We start from the raw sequence: 27,813 nt of genomic DNA, 5'->3' as shown, positions 1-27,813 counted from the left end.
ATCACACTTCATGACTTCATTAGTAAGCTCTTATCGATATATGGCATGTTCGTAGAAATCTACGCATATTGAGATTGATTGAAATGAATTTATTAATTTACGGTAAGGGCTGTAATTTGTTTTAGTGAGTTACATTGCAAGATATTTTTATAAACGGATACATGGGATACACAGTTTTTCTAATATTCATCATTACATCAGTAAAATTAGCTGTTTACATATCGTATTTATATCATATTAAAATTAAATGCGTATATACAAGTATAATGTACTCGGTATAGGTGCGGTGTATATAATTGATTAACTGGAATACTGACTTAGATAAATCTTTCTCTACTGCGTTGTACAATGTTGTAGTTTTTACAAATTATCATACATACTTGTTAATAGAAAATCTAAAACATTTAATCTTAAAATGACATTCTTTAATTTTTCGATATATCCTCATCTATTGTGGACGTACAATTTTTTGTTGAGACAACTATTGACAAAGTTCCACTTAATTGTAAATCCATAAAACCAAAGATGAACACCGTAGTACAATTTTCAGCAAAACATTAGAGACGAAAAAGAAAAAAAATCAAACAATATGTGTTAATAGAGAGAGCAATAATCAAATAAAATTTTAAGTTGGCGAACATGTAGCGTCTTTACTGATAAAACATTATAAATTATAATATTTTTTAAAAGACAAATACATTTTTATTACTACAGGCGGCGTTTTACTTGCACTTATCGAGGAAGTGGTACTATCAGGTAAGTATATCGTTTTCATTCACAATATTAAACGTTTACAACAGTTTACTCTGTTGTTGATATTGGATGATCTGTTACCTTTTAGGACATCTTTACGTATTCGATCAACTTAGTCATGATCGTAAATAATTAAATCAGCAGGATCAATAAAACAATCATGGTAAAAATATACGGCGTTATATCCGTTTTGCAATATGTTTGGTAATGTTATTGTTCGACATCGTTAACCTTGAAATAACTTTTTCAATCCGTAAAGGTTGCACTTTGTAAATACAGCTGTTTCTCAAAACTTACCTCTTTTGGGGAGATCGTGAATATTCATAGAAAATTTAGTTTGTTTACATACTGGTTTCCAGTTATGCTCTCTGTGTTCAATCTCACAGAGACATAACTTGGGAATGTTACCACTAAATAAACATGTGCATTTTGTTTACATTGAAAACGTTGAAAATGTGCCGCACAGCCCTATATTTTGACCATTGAAGAAAATTGTGGTGCATAATAACTTTCAATTCTAGTATAAGATTTTTTTCAAAACTTCATAGTAAAAGTGGTACAGTTTTAGCCGTAAAAGGAAATTGCATTGTCAATATTTATAGAAATGCAACCTATATAGGGTGAAAAAGGGGAACATTCATAATTTAACCAAATTCGCTTTATTTCACAGATTTTAAAGAAATAAACTCAAATATGAAGTTTTATAAATATTTAATGAAGATTGGTAGAATCCTGGGCCTTAAATATGATGACTCAGCATACATTCACAGTTTACAGTATGAATAGTTTTCTTAAAGTCCTGGATACAAAATTGATTCATAATATTTGCATATTTGTAATTTATATTGTTAAGGAGTGCTTATATTATTCGCAGTCATGAAACTCAAAGATCCTTCCTGAATATTATTTATGGGGTATTTGTGTCCTTTCGATAACCCAAAAGTAAGCCGCAACACCCAAATCTGTTTTTGTCACCACAGCATAATGAATACAAGCTAGAAAGCAAAAATATCTCAAGAAAACTTACAATAGTGTGTTCTATCCGTAATATGTACTAAATATTCCAAATTGCTAGAAACAGCAGAATGATTTAGGGAATTTGAGGCCCCAGGGGCAAAAAACATAAAAAAATTGCCTACCGCCTGGGTCATAAAACCAATAATTTTACTTGTAAATGCTATGATTTTTTTATTTTAAAGTTCTTGATATAGAAAACAATAAATATTGTTGGAAGTTATGCGAAAATCAGATGTAAACAGTCATCTCTACAACATTTTAAGTGACTTTATATCTCAGACTGGTTTCTGCATACATACAACTATTGCAAATATGGCTTTGTTTGAACACTTCTAGTATATATATTAGCTAAATTGTGTCAGATATATGGTTACAGATGATACTGTTGTGACAAGAATTCTAAATTGACCATTTGCGGCAGAAAATGTGTTCTTTAATTGACAAATAGGCATACAGTAAGATGTGGACTGGAGACAGAGGCTGGATTGGATACTTTATATAATCTTCAATGTTGTAATGATTGACTGCTAAACATTACATTTATAGTATTCTGATATTTTTTCAATATGTTATCAAAATAGTTTTAAACCGGTTCTAGGCATTTTTTTTTCAGAAAATATGCAAATAGGGTAAGCTGGCAATAATTAAAGTCTTGTTTTCAAATTATTTAAAACATTGAAACAGGGGAGGGGGTATAAAATGTAAAGTAAAGAAAAACATAGATTTATCTAAGACTTTATTTCTGATAATGGAGTATTAATGTGAGAAAAACTGATTTTAGAGAGTTTTCTATTTGAATACATGTCTGTATAGGTTGCACTTTGTAAATACAGCTGTTTCTCAAAACACGCCTCTTTTTGGGGAGATCTTGAATATTCATAGAAAATTAAGTTTGTTTACATACAGGTTCCTAGTTATGCTCTCTGTGTTCCGTCTCACAGAGACATAACTTGGGAATGTTACCAGTAAAAACATGTGCATATTGTTTACATTGAAATCTGTGGTAACCTTTCATTCGAGGTAGGGGTAGTTAAGAAAATTAGTGTTAGTTTAAACTCTGAAGTTCAGGGCATATAAACGTTGAAAATGTGCCGCACAGCCCTATAATTTGACCTTTGAAACAAATTGTGATGCATATGAACTTTCGATTCTAGGATCAGATTTTTTTCAAAACTTCATAGTAAAAGTGGCACAGTTTTAGCGGTAAAAGGAGTTCCATTCGGAAATTGCATTGTCAATATTTACAGAAATGCAACCTAAAACTACTTGAAACAATGTTTACAAAATTTACAAAATTTTGTATAAGGGAATGTTATCGTTTGTACAATGTATAGCCATTTTGGTTGACATCGCAACAACACAAGAGTACAAGCAAACCTGATACTGTATGAAACAATGAATAGATCAGTTTATATTTATCTACCATGATACTATCTCGTTTTCGTGTAATTTGAAAAGGAATAATCAAAAGGTTATCTATAAATAACGTAACTCAGCCGTAATAATCATTTGATTCCTTGTGCGACTATTTAAACTAGGAATATTATTTAAATCCCTTCTTTACGATTTTATTCAAAATAATTTTAAGATATATAATAGAAGATGGGGTATGATTATAATTACCAATGAGGACACTCTTTACAAGATACCAAATTAACAACGAAATTAATAATTTTAGGTCACCGAACAGCCTTTAACAATGAGCAAAGCCCATACCGCATAGTCAAGTATATACGGCCCCGAAATGAAAAAAAAATGTAACACAAATCAAACGAAAAAACTTACATCTAAATGTTTAAAAATGAAGAAAAACAAATAAACAAAACAGCAACAAAAGACAACCACTAAATTGCAGGCTCCTGACAGGCTATACATACACAATGTGGCTGGTTTAAACATATCAGCGGGAACACATCCTTTTTCATAACCTGGGACAGTGGTGTTACAATACCACATAAGAACGAACTCTTAAAATCAGTTGAAAAAGTCATTAGATGGATACAAGTAGAGAAAAAGTCTTACGAAAACACAGAGTGGACGCGGTCTAGTTTCAGCAAAAGCTCAGGGACGGAAAAGAAACAAAAATTAAACAATATGACATTGTGTCATAGATAGCAATATTCATTTTTAAATTAACATTTTACGACCATAAAGCATATGTCCTGTTAAAATATTATAAATGATAATATTTCTTTAAAGATATTAAAATGTATTACACAGGCGGCGTTTTACATCCTCTCATCGAGGAAGCTGATTTGACAGGTAAGTATTTGGTTTGCATTCATGAGGTAAACTTTTACAACCGTTTACTCTGTTGAATTAAAAAGAAAAGTTGTATCTAAGATATATGGATGATTTGTTACCTTTAAGAATAATTTTATTCAAAAGATCGATAAATGTAACGTGATCGTAATTATGTTATGTGATCGGTAAACAACATCATCCTTGAAAAACATACGGTTAGCTATCCCTCTTGTATTCAAAAGATTATTTCGTTCGAAATGGTTGTTTTCCACGATTTTCTGTTTGGTCAACACGTTATGTACGAAACGTTGAAACTGCAAAATGTATTGTACAAAAGTGGGAGTAGCAGTTTTTACTTCTTTTTTTATTATTATCAAAATAAAACATCTTTGTGGAAAACAATATCCTCGTAAACCGGTCTTTCCCCCTCTAAAAACGTATTAACAGTATTTTAAAAACGTGATTGATAAAATAGTACAGCTTAATCAAATAAAACAAACATAAAAAATACAAAAAAAGGACATGTTATTTTCCTAAAGCCAATGAGACAACCTCCCAACATAAAAAACACGTGCAACTATAAGTCAACATAATGCATAACATGACAAATTATAATAGAATTTTGAATTGAAAATCAAAGGCCCAATTTATTAATTACTTGGATACAATGAACATGCCTAATATTTAATTGGTACTGCAAATGTTTAATGATTTCTTTTATTTAACAGACTGGTGTCAGATGTCGATAATATGTGGAAGACATGGCAATTTAATACACATACTAGGATCATTGGGACGCTGCCTTTGTAATGAAGGTTTCACTGGATCCTGCTGTGAGACAAGTATGTTTTAACAGCTTTTAAATTATGTAAATGTATATATATTAACTTGTTCACATAATCAACCTGTTTTGTTATATAGTGTTTGTCTTTGTTCAATTGTATTCGTTTACATTCACTAGTAAATGAACTCATCATAGATACCAGGATTACAATTTTATATTTACGCCAGACGCGCGTTTCGTCTACAAAAGACTCACCAGTGACGCTCGAATCCAAACAATGTTAAAAAGGCTAAAAATAAGTACGAAGTTGAAGAGTAAATGGTCTTACAAAAATAATAAATTGAAACTGGAAATGATGCTGAGGAATGTTATCGTGTGAATCTTACGTTATAAAGGATGCACTGAGGCGAGGTTTATGAAATTTTGAACTGTTTGGAAACCTTGTTTAAAAAAAAAATAAGAAACAGAGAACCTATTTTGCCCTATAACACCCATTTACTTTTCAAAATAAACTTTAATAGCTCATACAAAGGTCTCTACAAAAATTGAAGTATATTCTAGGTTTTGTTTTTTTACGATTATACACCCCCAAAATGCCATGGTTAGCTTCAAAACATTTGGCAAAAAAACAATTGTGAATCTGTTAAAATCATAAACCTTTCAACCAAAAATAATAAACGGGACACACTATTTCATAAAACAAACTACAACAACAACCTCTGTTGTTGTTATGTACATCTGTAATAAACTGATCGCATTGTACTATGTATCCACAGTATAAATTGGTCGTTCCACTGTCCACATCTCTCTGCTCAGCACTTCATAAAAATGCATATCACGGCTTTGCGACGTCTATTGCGTTGCCCCGGCATGAATAACCTTGTCCCGGACATATCGGCGATTTAAACAAAATAAACGGTTCAATGATAACGAACCAGATGCATATTATGATTAAGCAAACAATTCTTTTTTAGATCTATCTTTTTTTTCTTTTTTCGAATGATGATTTTCAGATATAGATGAATGTACCAGTATGCCATGTCCACATGGAGTTTGCTTAGATGGTATTGATAACTTTACATGCAGCTGTATAAATGGTTACACTGGATCTCGCTGTGAAACAAGTATTTAGAATACTTTTCAATTTCTAAATTGGTGGACTTCTTTGTCTTATTTCTGAACTTTCGATCACAACTATAAATTGTGTATTTAAATATATTGCTGTTTATTTTATATATGTATATCTACTGGATGAAACTTATTTGTGTTGTAGTCCGTGTCCTATGTTTACGCTTTCAAAAAACTGTTTAGTTTGTGTCATGAAGATGTCGAAAAGCGCATGTAGCGTGATTAACTGACTTTTGTTTATGTATTAGAGGTACCTCCCTGGTAACACACAATAGTTGGTTCTTGTTTAGTTTTAGTTGTTGTGAGATTGATAAATTTTATCCTTTGGTGTATCTCTGACAATTATGACTTCTGTTCATAATTGAGCTCTTTACAACAACATATTTTAGTGATACTTTATAAAGTCTTTTGCAATTTTACATTAAACAACAAAATCGAATAGAACAACTTTTTGAGGAAAAACACACTCGATATCATTTCTAAATAGGAAAACAGCCATTTGAACTTCAGTCTACTCTTATTAGCTCGTTCTTAAAAAATCTACTGTAAACATGTGTGTCTAGTATGCCCTTCAAGGAAACAACACTGTCAACACGGCTATTAAATCAGAAAAGGTCAAAGTGCAAGTAATAGTATATCATTTCATTTACATGTAGATTGTTTATGAAAAATACACATAAACCAATTGATAACATACCTTATTGTAGACAGGCATCACTCTTCATAAATGTTTTGTAATCATATCAATGTTTTATGTCCGGTGTATTTTGCATTTGTATCAATTTAAAAATACAAAACTTGTATATGAAAACTACAATTTAAACATTATTAGTAAAATAGACATTTATCTCACCTGTGCTCCCTGAAAAAGAGTGAGAATCTAGCAAAGGGACTATTATGAAGCTGTTGGAAACGCATTGTATTACATTAAAAAAGTAGTCTTGTATCAGTCCCTATTCTTATATAAAATTTGTCTTTTTATTTTATAGCTGTTAATTTTTAAGACATAGACAGACAAAGATATATAAATGAGATAGCTCAAAATATCAAAAACAGAATAGATTTTGTGCTATTTTGATTTTTAGATTGAAATATAACCGCAAAGGACTACAAAAGTTTAGATATTAATTGCAATGACAAATATTTTTAATAGATATTAACGAATGTGCAAGTAACCCGTGTCAGTATGGAACATGTACGGATGGTCTAGATGGTTACACGTGTTCGTGTAAGGCTGGATTCTATGGTGTTAATTGCGGATCAGGTTATTTGTAACTGACGTCTTTACATGATATTGATAGGAAAAAAAGGGGACAAGAATACAGGAAATGAAACAAAATATCCACAAATGAAAAATGTCAGAGTTAGCACACACCAAATATAAATAAAAACCACAAAAGAATTGAAGTTATGTGTTCAAACAGGAAATACATTCCCTTCTTTTAGCTAAGACAGATCTTGAATAATGTAGATACGTCTAACCGGGACATCACGTATCATACTATACAGCGTAGTTACTTGTCCATATGTGTTCATGTAAAATAAAACAATATTATAATGACAGGAAGCGCAAGATACGCACTATCATATCAGGTGAGATATCTTAATTTTGGAAGGGCTGTTGCGTTATGTTTTCCAGAACCCTGGCAGGGTAAAATTGTAAACATTCATAAAACTGTAAGTTTGCAAGAAGGGGTTTAAAATTCAATTTGAATGAATTAAATTTTAATGCAATAAACGCATCATTTGCACATGGAAAACATATATAGACGGTGATAACTATTCACAGGTTACACTTCATTGCTTAATTATACACTTCTTTTTCGCACTGATTGCATTTCTTATATTCTCAGATTAAGGTTATTTTATAAGTTGACTTATATTTATCAAACACACATAAAGACGAATTAAACGTGAAAATGAAATATCAAATGCAATACTTTTAAAAAAAATTTATAATTAGAAATTAACGAATGTGCATCTAGTCCATGCCAGCATGGTGCAACATGCGTCGACGTGTTTAATGGATATATTTGTCAATGTTTTAATGGCGACTCCGGAAAAAAACTGTGAAATAGGTAAGAATACTAATTTTAATATTGTACTATCATGGTAGTAATCAACAGATTTTGTTTTAAGACTTAATGAATATATGAGAATGTGTCTGTAAAAAATAAGTAAACTGTTTAAACGTGTCATAATATCTTGATTTTTTAAAATATATAATTATCTGAAATTTGATAAACACAATGAAATGTTGCATGGTTGTAAAAGTACATATTACGAGCTACCTGGACTTGGTCAGAAGATGTGATGCAATATCATGTGAAGGCCATTGTTTTTGTTCTCCACAATATCAGAAATGCCCACTTTATCAAAGTTTTGGCAATTGTACAGATGATTTTTAATTGAAATAAGAACTTTGAATTAAGACGCAAAGGTCGTCAGTTTAAATTTCACATACAATCTCATTTAAAAAAAAATTGTGTTTCTAAATATATTTATCTATCCATTTTTCTTTTTTTGCTTATTGTGTTTTTTTTAAATCCCTTTATTTAGAATTAATAGGGTATTGCATACAAATTGGATATTTAGTCAATAAATGTTTTTGGTTGTTAACAATAGTGTGAATAAAAGGGATAAAGTGGTGACAGTATGCCTGAAGTGGATGAAAAATGTGTTTGTCCTACTATGGTTTGCACCGGTCCCACTTGCCTGATAAATATTGCATGATCCCTATCATAATTGCATGCATTTTGTTTTTGCATTCAAAACAAGTGGAAAGTCCTACATGTTCAATATTTGTATTCAATGGATATATTTTCAATTATATGCAGTTATTATGTGTTTGCATATTACATTTTACAATTAAAAAAAAAATCGGCCCTTAACTTATTTTAAATGTTTTAGGGACAACTGTAACCAAAACTCCAATAATTACATTGATATCAAACAAGACTGTTGTTGAAGGCACAGCTGTTGTTACAATTGCTTGTAACGCTGAAGGTATTCCTGCACCAGTAGTTACCTGGGAGGAAATTGATGTAAGATTTATGATTGCATATTAGCAGATAGAAAAATAAATCATATATCTCATAAATCTAAGAACACTGACACTACCATGTCATTAAGGGCATACGATACAGTTTTCATCAAATAATGAAAATTTGATGAACAATTGTAAATATGCTATTTACCTGCCTACATCAAATATGTAATAAAACTTATCTTACCTCCAATAGATTTATTGGGATGCGATTGGTTAATGGACTACACGTGGAGACTATGTATATTTGATATAAGGTGTCCTAAAAATACATGGTTAGTTACCATATAGGGTTGGCAACCATATGGGGTGAGTAAGGAGTTACTTCCCTTTCGAAACAAAAAAGATGCCACAACCCTTTATAAAAAAAAAACACGGTGTTGAGGAAAAATCTGAAAGGATTCAACAGACGAAGAAATTGACGATGAAAGCTTGAAATAAGTTCATAAAACATAATTAAAGCTAATAAGTTGTTACTGTTAGCATAACAGATCTACTTCCATTTCAAAACAAAAAGAAATCTGAAAGGATTCAACAGACGAAGAAATAAATACATGTAATAAACGATTGAAATAAATTCATACAACAAATTTAAAGCTAAAAAATTGTTATTTGTGGCATTTGTTTTCTGTATAGACAAATGGAAGTATAGGAGCTTAATACTAAATAATGAAGACTTGATCACGTTGATAGGCCGTTTGTCCAAATATCACATGTGTAGATAGTCGGTAAGATAAATTTGTTACACGGTGTGCTAGTGACCTAATTCGAGATATGGAATTGACTGGCCCTATATATTAGGTCACTATCACACCATGTAACTAATATTATACTTCCCAATTTTATAATACTCCATTTCAGGCCAAATTACAACCAAACGTTAGACAAATAGGACACTTCCTGGTTATTGAAAATGTAACGATGGCTGATAAAGGCTATTACATATGTACTGCTAAAAACCGTGTCGGAACCGAAATCAAAGCTGTACGATTAATTGTTACCAGTAAGTATAAGGATAACTTTGTGACCGTAAGTTTTATTTTGACAATTTGTACAGCAATAGATAGGTAATACGAGGGTATTGGATTCATATTGATTTTGGAAAACAACATCAAAATTCTTTTAAGAAAATAATTTGAAATATTTCTAAAATAAATGTTGTATAAAGCATTATACATGTTATAAATCTATTTAATTTTGTGGTTTTGTTTTTCGTTATTAATAACGTGCTTTGTCCATCTGCCTTTTTTCTTTGTTGACATAGTTGTTTGCTATTATAGGGAATAAGATTATAAGACGATGTGATATACCTCTTTTGACATTTTTCCCTTTTTAGTATGTTGTGTAAGTTTTAAACTGTCTATTTGATCATGATGTACATGCTGTATAAACTAAAACAATGTTTCAAACGATCAAGCTAAAATGCATATTTCATATAAAAATTACCTCTGCCTGATAATTGTTTGGCAAGATAAAAGAATAAATTTGATAATTATTAGTGTTTCTCTTGCATCTATAAAGTTTATTTCTAGGTTGTGTGATAATTTTTTTTTTGTGTTGTAAATCACTCTATGAAAAACGTAATTTCTTAAAAGTTTGAAATCCCCCCTATCTAATTGTTTGTCTGCTATTTATTTTCATTATCCGGCCTTAAAGAGAAGTGACTTCTGTGAGAGTGACAAATTTGCTTGGTTGAACGTGAAGTGCTGATATATTTTAGTTGTTCATAATTTCACACTACACTTTAAGCGCTAGACCAACACTGAAACATAAAAAAACACGAAATGGAAAGACAATAACTCATAAAAAGGGTCATCTGACAATTTCTGTGACATCAATAAGATAATTCTATGATAAATAACAACACAATGCATATAAAAAAGTCTATCGATACTTTTGGAAATATACTTATGTGTTGATCTTGTCTTACTTACAGTTTAAAGGTTTTTTTCATAATAGTTTTTCAGACGATAGGTAAGAATATATTAACATAATGATAACATTTGCATTCAACTGCAATACATTTGTCTATCAAAAAGAACAATGTCACACTTTTCAGCAAAGACATCACGACCATATGCTGCACCAGTTATTTCTGCACCATCGACAGTGAAGGTTAGATATTACACTGATGCTCGACTTGTGTGTACTATTACTGGATATCCGGAGCCAACTGTAAAATGGGAATATAGTAAGGTAATACCAGTTTCCGTAGACTCACTGTGTCACGTCCTCAAATCGCAATTATTTAGAAACAATAAGTAAATATCATCATACATTTTTTTAACCGGTATAAATATTTAGCAGAAGGTACGATACGATACTCATTTACAGTCACATACACAGTAAATTAATGTGGCATTGAAGTCCATTGTTAAAATGGTTTTAAAAATTGACCACAATATTTAAATTTAAATATCTTTTGTAGAATAAAACTATTCCTGGTGCGAAAATCTCAGGTGGCATTCTAGTAATTCCGAATATCACAAGTGAAGCAACTGGTCTTTATACATGTATTGCTTCAAATGATATTGGGTCAAGTCGAGCCAACATAATATTAGAAGCAACTTATGGTATGTGAAATATTCTGTTTTTACGTTATGTATTATTCAAAGGTGTATTTCTTCAACATTATGAAGTAACACAGTTTGTGTTTTAATAGATATAAAAGAGTGAAGAAATATACCAGAGTGACACTCTAATTCATAAGTCGAAAATAAACTGACATTGACAATACCAAAAAATAAAATAAAATTATAGCATACTAACAATAGTACACAAAACACAACAGAGAAAACTAAGGAAAAACGAACGCCACCAAAACTAGACATTATTGCATCACGACACCTTATGTACACAACCAAATGTTTTTGTATACATGACAGGAGGTCATTAATGGAGATATCACGGATGTTTCATTACAATGACAATGCGTCTATGTTGAGGTGAAGAGTTGAAAATGTGTAAGGCATTCACCTCGCTACAGAAAGTAAAATTGAGAATGAAAATGTGTCAAAGAGACAACAACCCGACCATAGAGCAGAAAGCAGATAGACTAGATAGAATACAGATATACCTACAATTTTGTCATTGTAACCTTTTGATGTCACAGTTGCACATTTTCTAATCAAGTAGTCTTCATTTTTTCTACGGAAAGTAGATGGTAGATGAGAATCGTTGGTCTTATGGTATATTTTGATTCGAAACGAACTTCCCTAGAATGAATTGAATGATCAGGCTTGTTAAAATACTGGTAAATAATTTCGCTTGCACTGTTGTTGATGTCTTATATATGTCTTATATATGGCCGCACATACATTTTTTAGCCTTTACAATCGTCATAAGAGATCAAATGTTCCAAATGTTATACCTCGAATGTTTATCTATGTACATTTTTTCTTTTATTTCTCAGATTCCCCAAAATTCGTATCTTCACCACAATCTTATTCTGGAAACACAGGAGCACCTCATAATTTTACCTGTACTGCAACAGGTCACCCAGTACCTAAAATTACATGGATGTTTTCCTCCGTAAGTTTAATTATGAAATTGTAATTACAATTTGATATAAAAAACGATATTTGTTTACATCAGTAGTTTTTTATATACTATTCAATATTCTATTAAAAAAGACTTAACTGATCTTAATTGAATGTTTTCAAATAGTCTAATTTGCGCGGATTTTATTCTATTTGATAAATCTAAAATATATTGAAAGACTGAAAGTAACGTAATATGTTCGGTCTTTAGATGGGTACGGAACACCTAAGTTCATAGTCTGTATCACTGCAGGTTTTTAAAATCAAATGGAAAACAATAAAAATCATAAAAGTCTGAACTCCGCATAAAAATTAAAAACGGAAAGCCCCTAATTTAATGGCAAAATAAAACCTCAACCATATCAAATGAAGCAACAACTGTCATAATCCTGACTTGGAACATGCATTTCTTCTGGAGAAAAACAATGGAATACACCTGTTTATAGCTATAGCTAAATCTTACAAAGTCTGCATACTCTTGAATACCGACAAGTAACCGGCCACGTCCACTTGAATGTGTAGTATTTGTATTTTTACCCATCTGATGAGTGAAGCCTTTTTCAACTGATTTAGTTCTTTCGTATGTTGTACTGTTCCACCACTGTCCCAGGTTATTTGAAGATATGGGATCCCGCTAAAATGTTATACCCGCCACATGTTATATGCATGTGTCTGTCCCAAGTATGGGGCCTGTATTTCGTGGTTGTCGTGTGTGTATGTGTGTGCACGTTCATTTTTTTGTACATAGCTTGGGCCATTAGTTTACTCGTTTGAATTGTTTTACATTTTCATTGCGGGACCTTTTATAGAGGAGAGTCCCTATTGTGGACAGTGAGTTACTTGGCCATTTTTTTTAACCTCTTCCAAATGTATTTCTTCATGTTTTATGCCTCAAATAGCAAAAACGGAGGATAAAATGACACTGTTAAAAAAAATTGGGTCATGAATTTTCAAAGTAAAGTAGTAATAGCTGAAAAAGGTTAGAAATTAGCACTTCGGAAGCTGTCAAAATATTTCAAGAACCCTTGAAATAGAAATCGCAGGTGAACATTCTTTTGTTTTCATTTGTCTAAAAAGATATGCACTACGAAATAACTGTGTACTCAGATACTAGGATAGAAATCTTAATATTTATGAACACATCAATGATAAATCAAGTCAACACAGAAGGGCTAACTACTGGACTGGTAATACCCTTCGGAATAAAAACTCAACAAGTAGTGGCATCGACCAAATACACTACCAGACATATGTTTTTAAATTTACACTACGGGAGAGATCTCCTAGTTTGTGATATTATAAGTGTCCTTTTCGAACCATTTACATAGACCATTGCGAAAACAGAGCCACATATACGATACATAGATTTACGGCATTTCCTATCTGTGTGCGTTGTGCGATGTGTTATCTTATCTCTCTCAACATCTGTCTACTTATAATAAGAGTTTAATTACAAACTTGCAATCTCAACCTGTTACGAAACACCCTGTTATCAAATAACCTTCAGAAATTTTCGTTTACTATGAAGAAAATGGAGAGTTGTCTCATTAGCACTCATATCACAACTTCTCATATTTATTCAAAAGAATGTAAATACAATACGCTACAGTTACAGGTGACATTACGTTAAAATAGTCTAATATATAATTATAATTTTATAATTTGTATACGTCTGTTGACAGAACAATAATGATGTACAGTTGTCCGCACGCCTATATGCCTATCTTTTAATCCGTCCGCCAGTCCGTCTGTTCGTATAACCGTTAATCGTCAGTATAACAGAAAACAATACTATGTTTTTATATGACATTGAGAAGATATTGATCTTGAAATGTGACGGGCTTTTATGCACTTATGGCGCATTTTTTCCTTTCTAGTTTACCAATCATATAAACAAATTACCACAACATAAGATACACAGGAATGGCGATATGATAGAGTTGGTCAATATGGAAGATTCTGGCATCCTCACTTGTAAAGCAACTAATGCATTTGGAATAGCCAACCGCCAAAGCTCAAGTAATTGTCCACCACAGTAAGTATCTTTCCAAAACATGACTCAATCTCGTTTTTTTAAATTGTTAACGGTAACGTTGTTATAAACTTTCAAGAGACTGAATTATATTTGCAGAAGACCTTTGACTCAATTTTTTCTGAATATACCAAATATATTAACTAGTTGTTGCTATTAATTTAAGATAACAGAAATGAAAACACATTATTTGTATGTGTTTTTGTTATTTGAAACCAACGAAACATTTCGATTTTAGATCTATTTAATAGTCCAAAACACTCATATTATACAAAAATGCGATTGTTAAGTCATTGTAGCTCACTGAGGATAGTGCAATATATGTTAATTAAATAACATGATTCATAGAATAAAATCTAACAACAGTAAGACATATGTACGTTTAAGATGAGTTTGTTTATTTCTAAATGTACGAGGACCTCCGCATCAAGTAAAACATAATTTGTTATATGCTAGTTACACTCAAAGGCAAATGTTGAGTTCTAAATAAGTTACTGTTTTTTGGCAGTTTAATTAATACGACTTATTATTATATTACAGGTTCGTCAATAGTAGGATGATGTCGTACTCTAAATAAAATAAAATCAAAACATATATTTTTAGGTTGTTTGTTATCTTTTGTACATTGTATTAACATGTAATTGTTTGGTGTTTTTTTTTTTTTTGGGGGGGGGGGTTGAAATATTTGTTTCTTTATACGATTTAACAATGTTATATATTCTATCGTCAGGAAAAATAGGAAATACGTCAACACGTCCAGTGTGACTGCAACCACGCACAAATATGTTGTGTTATCAACCAAAAATAGTCACAGAAACCTGTAGAAGTAGGGAACATAGCGAGCATTGATTACATATCTCTATATAAAGGTATAAAACAGCATACTGGTAAACACTGCATTTTAGAAAATGCAGTGTCAAATATGGACGAAACGTTATATTTATTTCCGCGAATAATTTTAATCGCTAATATTTTAGAAAACCCGCAATCACTGTGTTGTTTATTTTGTTCTTCTATTGTATATTGATTCCACTGTCGCTGGTAAAGGATTACATTAACACGATGTGATACCCCGCTGTATTTATATTTCGACTGTATGCAGTCATGGAACTACACGTAATTGTTTGCCGTTGTATGTCAGATTTATTCTAATTTCATCATGTAAGCATAATTCCATTAACGGTACCAATTTTACTCCACAAGATACGAACTTTACATAGGAAAATGTCTGTAACAAATAAGGAATATGATGGCTGTTATCTATTCGTTTGATGTGTTTGAACTTTTCGATTTTTTTTATTTGCCTGTGGACTTTCTGTGAATTTTCAACGGTTTTGTTTATTTTTTTCCTACTTCTTGACAATACACGTATCTACAACTTTGGTCGAGACCAAAATCTATATATATAAATGCACTGTTGTGAAAAGAGATGCAATCAAAATATTTCTTATTTCATGTTATTAACTGATTAGAAATGTCGCCCTTTTTATACTACTATGGATAGTTGCCTCAATTGTTATCATATTTCATATTATCATCGGTACATAAAACTTAAATGTATCATCTTTGAAAAGTCTTACAAGGATGGCGAAATGACGTGTTATAACAATACGTATACGTGAGCTTTTGATTTTGCCATTTGATAAGTTACTATCCGTTTTGAATTTTCCTCAGAGTTCATAATTTTGGTGATCCTACTTTATACTAGTATGGATGTATTTATCCCTCAAAAGTTATTATCAATAAGTAGATGCACGGATTTGGAAAATAGCGACGAAGATTGACGATCGTTTTAAACAGTATTCTGAATTCCAATGAAGTGTGTCTTCTTATCAACCGGTTTGATTCACAATATTTAGCTTCACATAATGTATCATAGAAGACCGAATATTATTCTTCTTAATGTCTGATTGTGTTATTGTTTTGATGTCTCTTCGAATAATTAAATGCTTAATTGCAGTAGAATTGATTTTAATTTGTTATTAACCTTAGGACCATCGGTATTCATTTCATTGGACTAAATTTTCTTATTAAATGATAACTTTGCCTCGTGAAAAGATAGTAATACGTTTGTTGCACATTATGAACACTTCTTCCTGGGTCCGTAGGTAGCATGTTTCAAGGCTTACTTTCTGTACCTATCCAATATACCCTTATTATCACAAGACAGTCTCAATTTATCTGTGGTGTCCTTTAAGAAAGAACTTACCTATTGTATTTACTATTTTCTTAACCTATAGCAGTGTATATACGAATAAAAATACGACATATTCATTTTGATTCGGTTCACATATAACATGTATAACGATGCAAACATAAGCTCTCAAGAGCTTTTTACCGAATATAAAACAACATTAACATTAGAACACATCACATGCAGACAAGACATATATCACAGAGGCATATAATGAAATACATGCAATGCACTACTAAAATACACATCTAAACAAGACAAAACTGAAGCACAACTAAATGAGGCCCAAATGGAATATAGCACACATGCAAATATTTAAGGCATAATAACATGTAAGAACAACTTCCAATACATGAAAAAGCTTATCTACATGGAGAACAACAACATTTTCAACCATTCCTAGACTGTATAAGGCTCTATATATAATATCTGGATCTGGTTACGGATCTGGATCTGGATCTGGATCTGGATTTACGATCACGAATTGAAGAAAAACGAGGTAAAACGCTAGATTTTGAAGAAAAGCCTTCATGTTCAACATTCTTTATTTTCAATCTTTCCTTGGTTGAAAAAAAAATTATTTTCTTTTCCAAAGAATGATTGATAAACACTTATAATCTCTGCATTATTCAGAAGACCAACACTTGCTATTTCATTTGTAAAGTATTGTTTGTCAACTAGAGGAAATCGAATTAAATATAATAAACTTCCCAAACGCCTTCTAGTATTTTCTCCTGACGGATCTTCATGGGATACATATAAAGAAGATAAATACAAAATTCTATGGAAATTGATTTTAAATGCTACGCCAGTGACTTTAATAGTATGTTCTCTGAACATGTAGGGATGAGTGTAATTGATATTTCAATGTTTTTGTCTAAAGTTAAAATGTATTTGTTAATATTATTTTTGTATGTTTTATAGGCATCAAGACATGCAATTGTTCATATATTTGTGAATTTATCCAGTTTTGTGAAGAGAAAACAACTTCGTATTTCATGTTTGATTTCGTGATTTAGACGATCTCTGAATGCAACATGTACAAAACCAATAGAACATTTGTAATTTGTTGAAAATTTAAATTTGCGGTTAACCTGTACCTAAGAAACACACGGCAATTGGTTTCCAAGGTGAAATATCCAATCCACAGTATTAAGTAAAACACAAACACGAGTTTAGTTCTCAATAATAGCTTTTTCTTAAGATCTGTTTGTCTGTGAATTGTTTTAGGTACATAATATTGCTATGATTTTCGTCCATCGAGAAAATCATTTATATTTTCATTTACCTTTATCAGTAGTATGTTCTATACACTATGACAAGGTATGTCTTCTTTGTTATTTCCCGTTTTGTTCATTTTGTTTGTACGAAGAAGCTAAAAATGCACTTGCTTCCAATATTTTATATTTGAGCGTTCCCGGTGAAGGTTTATAAAGGGAAATGCATAATATTAAGTGTTTTTTTTTGTCTCCATCTAATAATACGTTGTGTGAAATTGAATGTTTGGTTCGAACACTGTGTTAATCTAACCTGGTGCCCGTCAGGGTAATGATTTGGTCCCAGTACTTAAAATCTTTCAATTCTTCATGGGTGGATTAAGCATAGATAAATCATATTATAAAAAAAGGCAATGGAAGAGGTTGTGCAATTTGATATATTTTGTTGTGCTTTATTATTACATATTTTTTTGTTTTTATAGTGGTTAGGATTATTACACAATATTGACTGCTGTACCACAACTTCTTTTACATGTTTACCTGTTACTAGTATGTCTGTTTTTGGTTTGTTTTGTTTACGCATCGCTGTCAATATAATGGATTGTTGATGCAACTGTCATACAAGTGAGGGATTCATTTAGCCCTAACAACAGGTTCGATAATGCAGGTTCTACATAAGAAGATGCCTGTACCAAATATGGAAACTATTAGTTGCTAGCCATTCGTTGGTGTATTTCAGCTGTTGATTTTGCAATTTGATTAGATACTTTCTGGTTTGAATTTTCCCCGGAGTTCAGTATTTTTTAAAGTCATTGTTTTGAAAAAAGAGATAAAACAATCAGCTTTAGTAAAACTTGTTTAAAACGTTGAAGTTACTACTGGTTGTTAAATATTTAACACTTTATTATTTGAAAAAAGAAGAACTGTAGCTTGGATCCTATTATATGGAGATGTGGTTTAATTGTCAATGAGACAACTCTTCACAAGAGACCAAATGACACAGATACTTACAACTATAGGGCACGAGGTCACCATACGGCCTCTACAATGAGCAAAGCCCATACTGCAGGTTAAAAAAAAGCCCCGAAATGAACAATGTAAAACTATTCAAACGAGAAAACTAGCTAACTAATTCATGTAGTATATGTAGTATATGTACAAAACAAATTGACGAAATAAAACTCCGTGACAAATCACCAAACGACAACCACTGTTTAATAAGCTCCTGACTTGGAACAGGCAAATACGTATACAATTTGGCGGAGTTAGACATGTTGGCTGGACACAAACCCTTCTCCGAACCTTGGACAGTGGTGCAACAGTACAACATAATAACGAAACATAGAAATCAGGTGAAAAAGGCTTAACTCATGAGATGGATACAAATATAAATACATCTAACAAAAAAGCCATGTACTTCTATATGCCAACAACAAAATATACAGAAAAGTACAGATCTGAGTAATTGCAGTTACTGACAGCTAGTTGAAAGCTGATAAAAGAAATCATGCATCTCAGACTTAAATCAAAAACTAAGTTCACATGTATTCATACAACCAACTGACCGCCATACAGAAGTAATACAAATAAATAAGGGACTTCAAGGTATGTAAGGTGTGCTTGATAGAATACAAACGAAATATAACACTAGTGCTTATGTTTCAACTGTTTCAATGTGTTTCAATGATTTATTTTCTCAACCTTCAGCCATTTGTATAATTATTATCTAGGGACCTCTGTATCTATATGGTTCAGTTAGTTGTAGTACGTTTCGATCCCTTTCTTTACGTTAGAACATTCGACTCCTATCTTAAATGACATAAATGTGCAGTATTCCTGTTGCTGGTCGATGTTTTTTGTTTTGTTTTGCTAACTCCAACAATACAATTATACTGCAATCAGCTATTTTACTATACAGATAAAGCTATACGTATAAACGTTAGCTTTATACGTCAATGACCTCAACTAACCTATAAGCCCCGCCTCCTTACCGGAACTACTGTATTTCATCAACAACGTCACGTCACGACCATGACAACGTAAAGTAACAATGGTCAAACTTTTATGAATTTAAACTTTTATGTCTTCAAATTGGTTATTTATATACCATATTTATCAAATGTTATTAATTAAGTTCATTTTCCCTTTCTAATCCCTTAATATGTCAATGTCTTACCGCCTGGACTACGCTCATAGGGAAATACCCCAAAATGGTACCCCAAGAGGGAAATTCAAAACACTTTTTTAACAATATTTGTTACATATTTTTTTAATTTTCTTATTTTTTTTTATCGATTTCAGTATAAAAACAATATACGTATAGTGTCTTGAAATATGAAATTTATTTGTATTCGGCACGAAAAGGGAAACTGCTCGGTAGAACCTCGCATTTTCCCGTTTCTAAGCCTCATACAAATAAATTTCATATTTCAAGACACTATACGTATATTGTCTAAGTATTACCAAGAGTGCTTCAAATGACGTTAATCACCGTTAAATAATACATCAACATCTTAAAATCACATAAACACCTCCACCACACCACAACTCAGGTACCATAAAATCAAATCAAAGTAGAATTTCCATAACATCTGTATCTTTTAGCAGCCTCAAAAGTGGGACGAAAGATACCAAAGGGACAGTCAAACTCATAAATCTAAAACAAACTGATAACGCCATGGCTAAAAATGAAAAAGACAAACAGAAAGTGACTATCAACCTGTATCTTCGAAATACAAACCTTATCTGTCTCTATCCATCATTTATGTTACCCCTTAAACCAATACAAATGCTGAAGCTGACACACGGGAACCATAGTTTCAAAAGTAATAATTTTTGTAACCTTAACATAGATTACCTTACCCCTCAAGTTTAGTTTGAAACCCGGATTTGTTTTTGTCTCAATCGATTAATAATTTAGTTGTATACTACTGTTGCCTTTATTTATCACAGGAATAGATTACCGTAGCCGTATTTGACACATATTTGCTCTGTAATTTTGTACTTGTTTGGCTTTATAAGTTATAATTATTTTGATCTGATCGTTACTGATAAGTCTTATGTAGAAGAAACGCGGGTTTGGCTTATTACATTATAATCCTGGTACCTTTCATAACTGTTTGACAATTAAAAGTTTTTTTTCATTTTAATAAAGAGTAACAAATACGTTTCTTTCTACCATAATTCGATTTTGTTATACTGGTTAATATGAGGTATGAAAACTACTGAAATGTAAACCATTATAGGTCAATGTACGGCCTCCAACACGGAGCATTGGCTCACATCGAACAACAAGCTATAAAGGGCCCAACATTACTAGTGTAAAACCATTCAAACGGGAAAAACAACGGTCTAATCTATTTAATCAAAGAGCAGAATGCTCTTAGGGATACGATTGCCATAGTTTTCATTGACACATGTATAGCAGTTCTGCCAAATTTTCATTAAACAAATGCATGAGATTTGGCCAAAATTGAAAAGATCAAAGAGGAAAAAAATAGATCCAAGAATACTGCCGCAAAATAATATGAACATGCGGGAGTCTCAAGCATTTTTGGCCAGTAACCCTGGTACAGCTGGATAGTATTAATCTCTAAACTAATTCAACTGCACATGCAAAATGTAACAATCTGAATAGTCACTCAACTTAAAGAATAGCCAATCCCCGTTACAAGTGTATGAGCCATGTACTTATTGTGTTTTATCGAATTATAGTTATCCTGTACCATTGTAAACTCGTACCACTAAAAAAAACTTGTACCAATGCAAACTCGTACCATTGCTAACTCGTACCAACTTATTTAAATGCATTCAAATTGTGTTAGATGATGAATATACATAATATACGTTACTTTCACCCAATACCTCTTAAGTCTGTAAAATGTATATAATTTGAAAGTACAATGACCAATTTGTAGCTAATGTTCCTTGTATATTGGATAGAAAATACTGTGGCAGATGTAGATAATTAAAGTATCAACAGTTTCACCCGAAGAAAATTTTTCATGAATAATTAAATCTTAGCAGTTAGTCAAAATGATTGCCAAAATTATTTTTACTGTCTATAAATAACAATGAAATGTAACTGATTCCTGTTAAGGGGGTCCGCATTTTCCCCGCAAAAACGGCACATGGCTTACAACAATTGTAAACATAGCATTCAATTTGTGATCATGTATTACAGCTTTAATTAACTTAAATTGGATATATATATATTCAACATGTTCAATTTTAATAAAGTACAGTTAAAGCAATGTTTTAACTTTCCTCTGGATTAAGTTCTACAGTGGCGGATCCAGAACTTTTCCTAAGGGGTAGCCCGCTGACTGACCTAAGAGGGGGCTCGCTCCAGTCATGCTTCAATGATTCCCTTTATAATCAACCAATTTTTTTCCACGAAAAAGGGGGGGGGCCTGGATCCGCCTATGTTCTAGTTTGAAAGATCAGTTAAAACATTAATGCTTTAACACATTCTTTATTTTTGTCTAAGTTTTCATTTAACTCCTGTGTAAAATTCAAGTAATTCAACTTTATTTCTATTAAGTTTACAAACAGAAACCCATAAAACATATTTTTTAATATATTTTTCTGAATGGTACGACTTCCCAGTAGTACAGGTTAACTTTTTTGGTTCCAATGCCGCGGTACGAGTTAACTTGCTTCCGTATCTTATCACCGTAATTCTAGGAGGAACCCTAAACTGGACCCCTGTTGTGTTCACTTATCGTTACACTGACCTTCGGTGCGAAGCTATATATAGAACGGCGGACCAGTTTAGGAGGAACCCCATTTCTTACTCTTTAGTTATTGAAGTTCCTTTGGGTCAGATGGCATGACTCCTTTCCGTACACACTCCTCTGTTTACATTGAGATCGTTCTTAATATAATACGACGTTTATCGGCATTAACGAGTTAATTCTTCTTGACCAATACTTCGAAAAGGGAGACAACTCGAAACGATAATATGGAAGATTCCATTTCTGCTGAAGGGGTGTTATAGGAAATTTTTACGATGAAACATTTATTTTAATTTAAATTATGCATATGATTTAAAATTGTGCAACAACAATAGCCCTCCATATGCAGACAGACATAGAAAGAATCCCATGAGTTTCAAATTAATCAATGAAGCGGGGAATCACTCAATCTGATACCCCTTGAAATCAGGAAAACTACACGCATGTGGGGTCTCACTAATTAGCGACAAAAATCGTCAAGAAGCGACAAGAAGAAAAAAAAATTAGTGACAAAAAGCAACAAGAAGCTATTTAGCGACAAGAATACATTTTGTTATCACATACATCAAAATATTTTTTTAGGATTATATTGAAAGATGAAGAAATAAAAAAATTTCGAGGAAGAGATTGTGTACTTTTTATATGAAGAAATTAAACATGTGTATAAAATGAAAATAAAAACAAAGACTTGTCACCTTCCTTTTGAAGGATTTAATAAAAAAAAAAACATGAAATATTATTTCCTTCCTAACTGTACAATTAATTTTTCCTGATAGGACCAACATTAGCTGTGGCTTCACTCTAAGGTAATACACAATTCAGAGCATCAAATGAGATTAACTAGGTGCGTGTCCTTTGTTTAATTGCTACAATAACATCCATTAACACCTTCATCTATTACATGCACCAGAATATACAATTATTGTACCGAATAGTGAACACCTGACTGTTGAAAACTCAAGATTGTCATCAGTTTCCTTTAATCTTCAATCTATATGCATAAACATGATAAATATCGTTAAATGAGACAATACACTAAATAAAATGATGAAAAATGTTCACGTTTTAGTTATGTTTTCCTCTTGTTTGATTTCAGTTCTTAATTTGTATTTCACAATTTGTGTATGTATTTTCTGGACAATTATGCACAAATAATGCATTTTGCAAGTCAATTATATATTGTACAAAAATAGTTTTAAAAACAAATAAAAATCAAATTAAAAACCAATTGTTCAGAGAACAATTGAAGGTCTTTCCATCAAAACAATGTATTTTGATATGAAAAGTTGTGAAACTAAGTTTAAAATGTCATTTCAATCGTCAAATGATAGCTCCTAGTAAGCTGATTCCAAAAATATATTGTTTCCATACATTTGTTTTAAATAAGGGAGATAATTTGTTACTTCCGGTTTGAAAAATGTTACTTCCGATTATATTTGAATATTTACTTGACCCTTATTCCAAAAATATCTGGTTCTATATACTTTTATATTAATAAAGTACAAAAAAATAGCTACTTCCGGTTTACAAAATGTCACTTCCGGTTGTTTTTTTCAAGGTTAAATGGTTTGATACCTTTTTCTAAAAGTTGTATATCTTTATCATGTACACATATTGAATAAAAGCAAAGGTCAAAATCTAGAACGTCAAATTAAGCTATGACCTTGAGATCAATTTCAAGGTCATAAACCAAGGACCTCAAATCAAAAGACCATAGGTCTTAATTATATTTAGTTAATGAGTTATATCACCAAACGCGTATTTTTAAATACAAGAGGGGAGAAAACTCCCTTTTACATTCAGCGTACGCTTGCAATCAAAATTTACATCTTACGACATGTCGTAACTAACAATTTAGTAAAAATAATTTGTTGATATCTTATACAGTCTTTGGATATAAGTGAAAATAAGCCAAATTCAAATATTAGAATATGACCTTGACCTTTGACCTTGACCTAATTTTCATTTTTAGGGACCAAGGACCTCAAATCAAAAGATACTAGGTCTCTATCACTTATGATTTATAAGATAGAAATTCATATCACTTATATCAGATGCATAAGGGGAAATAACTCTCATATGGAGCGGTCATATCGCTTCGGTCAAAATAGGACAAATCATGCCAAGGATATAACGAGCAATTTTGTAAAATAAATTTGTCATAATCTTTTACGGTTGCGAAGGAGATGCGATAACAAGGAAAACAGTGTTTGGGGAGATAACTCCTACAAAGAAAAGTATTTGTTTACGCAGGGTAAATTTCAAAAGCGCATAAACTGTTCGATATCATAAACAAAATATCTAAGCGACATATTGCGAAACAAATGTTTATCGCAAGAACAAAATTAGGCGGAAGAAAAAAAAAATAATCAGAAGAAAAACAATAGGTCTTTCCACAGAAAAGTGGAAAGACCTAAATATATTATTGTTCTAAAACACAAGTAAAAGTAATACCATAAAACGACAGGGTAAAGGTAATACTTCCTGTGATACCTTATATAAAATATCATGTAAATAAATGTAGCAACTGAATTAGATTTACAAGTTAAATTTTTTTCCCTATCAAAATTAATTTTCCTGTCGTTGAAATTGTTTTCTTTTGCATATCTTTTTAATATTTATTTCGAATAAGTATAAATATAAATAAAACCAGATGCTCCGCAGGGCGCAGCTTTATACGACCGCAGAGGTTGAACCCTGAACGGTTGGGGCAAGTATGGACACAACATTCAAGCTGGATTCAGCTCTAAATTTGGATTGTGATTAAATAGTTGACAAAGCATAGGTTTCTGACACAGAATGAATGTGGTCTAATGAACTTAAAAAAAATATGTTTGCCTTTGAACAATTCACTATGCTGTTGAATATTAATCCTCTCAAAAAAATGTTTGAAGAAATTTTCTTTTTATTTATGAAATCTGAAATGAAAAAAATTGACCCCCAAATTTTTTTTTCACATCCCCCTTTCCCTTATTTCAAAACTGATCTCAATTCAAATTTCTAATGAAGTTTGCAACAATAACTACTCATTTAAATACATCATAAAATATTAAAATGTAAAAAAAGTGCTTGTTATTACTAAATGGTAAAGATTGTTTTAATCTATCAGTTGGTAGTAAAAGTGAATATACATTGTATATTGTATAAAACAATGATTTAAGTTGATTCAACTACTATTCTGGACAAAGAAAGATAACTCCAATTGAAATCCAATTGGAATTTCTTGCTATTGCACAATATTTTGCAATTATATATTTCTTGCTATTGTGCAATACTGTGCAATTGAAAATATTTGCTATTGCACAATACTGTGCAATTGAAGATTTCTTGCTATTGCACAATACTGTGCAATTGAAGATTTCTTGCTATTGCTGAATACTGTGCAATTGAAAATTTCTTGCTATTGCACAATACTTAATATAATAATTTTGGATCCTGATTTGGACCAACTTGAAAACTGGGCCTATAATCAAAAATCTAAGTACATGTTTAGATTCAGCATATCAAAGAGTCCCAAGAATTCAATTTTTGTTAAAATCAAAATTAGTTTAATTTTGGACCCTTTGGACTTTAATGTAGACCAATTTTAAAACGGGACCAAAAATTAAGAATCTACATACACAGTTAGATTTGGCATATCAAAAAAACCCCAATTATTCAATTTTTGATGAAATCAAACAAAGTTTAATTTTGGACCCCGATTTGGACCAACTTAAAAACTGGGCCAATAATAAAAAATCTAAGTACATTTTTAGATTCAGCATATCAAAGAACCCCAAGGATTCAATTTTTGTTAAAATCAAACCAAGTTTAATTTTGGACCCTTTGGACCTTAATGTAGACCAATTTGAAAACGGGACCAAAAATTAAGAATCTACATACACAGTTAGATTCGGCATATCAAAGAACCCCAATTCTTCAATTTTTGATGAAATCAAACAAAGTTTAATTTTGGACCCTTTGGGCCCTTTATTCTTAAACTGTTGGGACCAAAACTCCCAAAATCAATACCAACCTTCCTTTTGTGGTCATAAACATTGTGTTTAAATTTCATTGATTTCTATTTACTGAAACTAAAGTTATTGTGCAAAAACCAAGGTTATAATGCTTATTTGGGCCCTTTTTTGGCCCCTAATTCCTAAACTGTTGGAACCAAAACTCCCAAAATCAATCCCAACCTTTCTTTAGTGGTCATAAACCTTGTGTCAAAATTTCATAGATTTCTATTAACTTCAACTAAAGTTATAGTGCGAAAACCAAGAAAATGCTTATTTGGGCCCTTTTTGGCCCCTAATTCCTAAAATGTTGGGACCAAAACTCCTAAAATCAATCTTAACCTTCCTTTTGTGGTCATAAACCTTGTGTTTAAATTTCATAGATTTCTATTCACTTTTACTAAAGTTAGAGTGCGAAAACTAAAAGTATTCGGACGCAGGACGACGACGACGACGCAGACGCCAACGTGATAGCAATATACGACGAAAATTTTTTCAAATTTTGCGGTCGTATAAAAATGTTTTATTGTCGCTAAATAGTTTCTTGTTGCTAATATTATTCTTCTTGTCGCTTCTTGTCTCTACAATTCTTTTTGTCTCTAATTAGTGAGACCACGCATGGGCATTAATACATAAACAAACCGCGACTTGCGATTTGGAACAAGAACGTTTATTAAATGATATGATGAATGGTTCTCCATTTCTTTATGAGAGTACAGTATCAAATATCAGTTTCATAACGGTAAAATATAGAAATACTCCACTTCAGTTCTTGTGACAGAAATAGAATTATCGATCGGCTTTCAGAGAACTCTCGCAAGTTATCAAAATTTGGGACTTCCCTCTGACGTGTTTCTAAATTTATAAAAACACTAAATATAAATACTGTTTAATTCTGATTTTCCGTATTGTTAAAAACACGCATATAAGTCAAGGAAAATATCACACATGAAGATTATGAGTAAAACATTACAGGAAAGTTGTTTATGTTCAATTGTTTTGCTTGTTTTTACCTTTTAAAGCAAGACAATCATAAGAATCTGAGATGTTGCTGAATGTTTAGAATAAAACGAATGACGTGAGGGAGTGTATCATAGGGTCAATGGTAAAAGTCTACAGATTGCTTGA

At 31.6% G+C, this 27,813-nt stretch overlaps 1 protein-coding gene across 2 annotated transcripts; it reads left to right on the top strand.

Moving 5' to 3' along the window:
* The first annotated feature begins 24 nt into the window (after positions 1 to 24).
* Positions 25 to 15,139, top strand: LOC143052658 (muscle, skeletal receptor tyrosine-protein kinase-like). 2 transcript variants are annotated; one of them, XM_076225728.1, is made up of 14 exons: positions 25 to 102; positions 715 to 756; positions 3,991 to 4,032; positions 4,743 to 4,856; positions 5,812 to 5,922; positions 7,080 to 7,190; positions 7,890 to 8,004; positions 8,837 to 8,970; positions 9,834 to 9,975; positions 11,032 to 11,168; positions 11,401 to 11,545; positions 12,385 to 12,503; positions 14,389 to 14,546; positions 15,084 to 15,139. In XM_076225728.1, the coding sequence occupies exons 6-14, from the start codon at positions 7,137 to 7,139 to the stop codon at positions 15,118 to 15,120; spliced, it is 1,041 nt and encodes a 346-aa protein (XP_076081843.1). In that variant the 5' UTR covers positions 25 to 102; positions 715 to 756; positions 3,991 to 4,032; positions 4,743 to 4,856; positions 5,812 to 5,922; positions 7,080 to 7,136; the 3' UTR covers positions 15,121 to 15,139. The 2 variants fall into 2 exon arrangements, with proteins under 2 accessions (XP_076081843.1, XP_076081844.1); XM_076225729.1 differs by lacking the exon at positions 5,812 to 5,922.
* Positions 15,140 to 27,813: the final 12,674 nt, after the last annotated feature.

Source organism: Mytilus galloprovincialis, chromosome 11 (assembly GCF_965363235.1).
Source record: "Mytilus galloprovincialis chromosome 11, xbMytGall1.hap1.1, whole genome shotgun sequence".
NCBI classification, from domain to species: domain Eukaryota; kingdom Metazoa; phylum Mollusca; class Bivalvia; order Mytilida; family Mytilidae; genus Mytilus; species Mytilus galloprovincialis.
The sequence above is the reverse complement of the archived record's forward strand: the minus strand, read 5'-3'. Positions and strand labels throughout refer to the sequence as shown.

Bases quoted from the DNA above. Each gene is read 5' to 3' on its own strand.
- LOC143052658 (XM_076225729.1), top strand. From the start codon at position 7,137: ATGGTTACACGTGTTCGTGTAAGGCTGGATTCTATGGTGTTAATTGCG. The intron at 8,005-8,836 runs GTAAGAATACTA...TAAATGTTTTAG, and splicing joins GGAAAAAAACTGTGAAATAG to GGACAACTGTAACCAAAACT. The intron at 8,971-9,833 runs GTAAGATTTATG...ACTCCATTTCAG, and splicing joins TTACCTGGGAGGAAATTGAT to GCCAAATTACAACCAAACGT.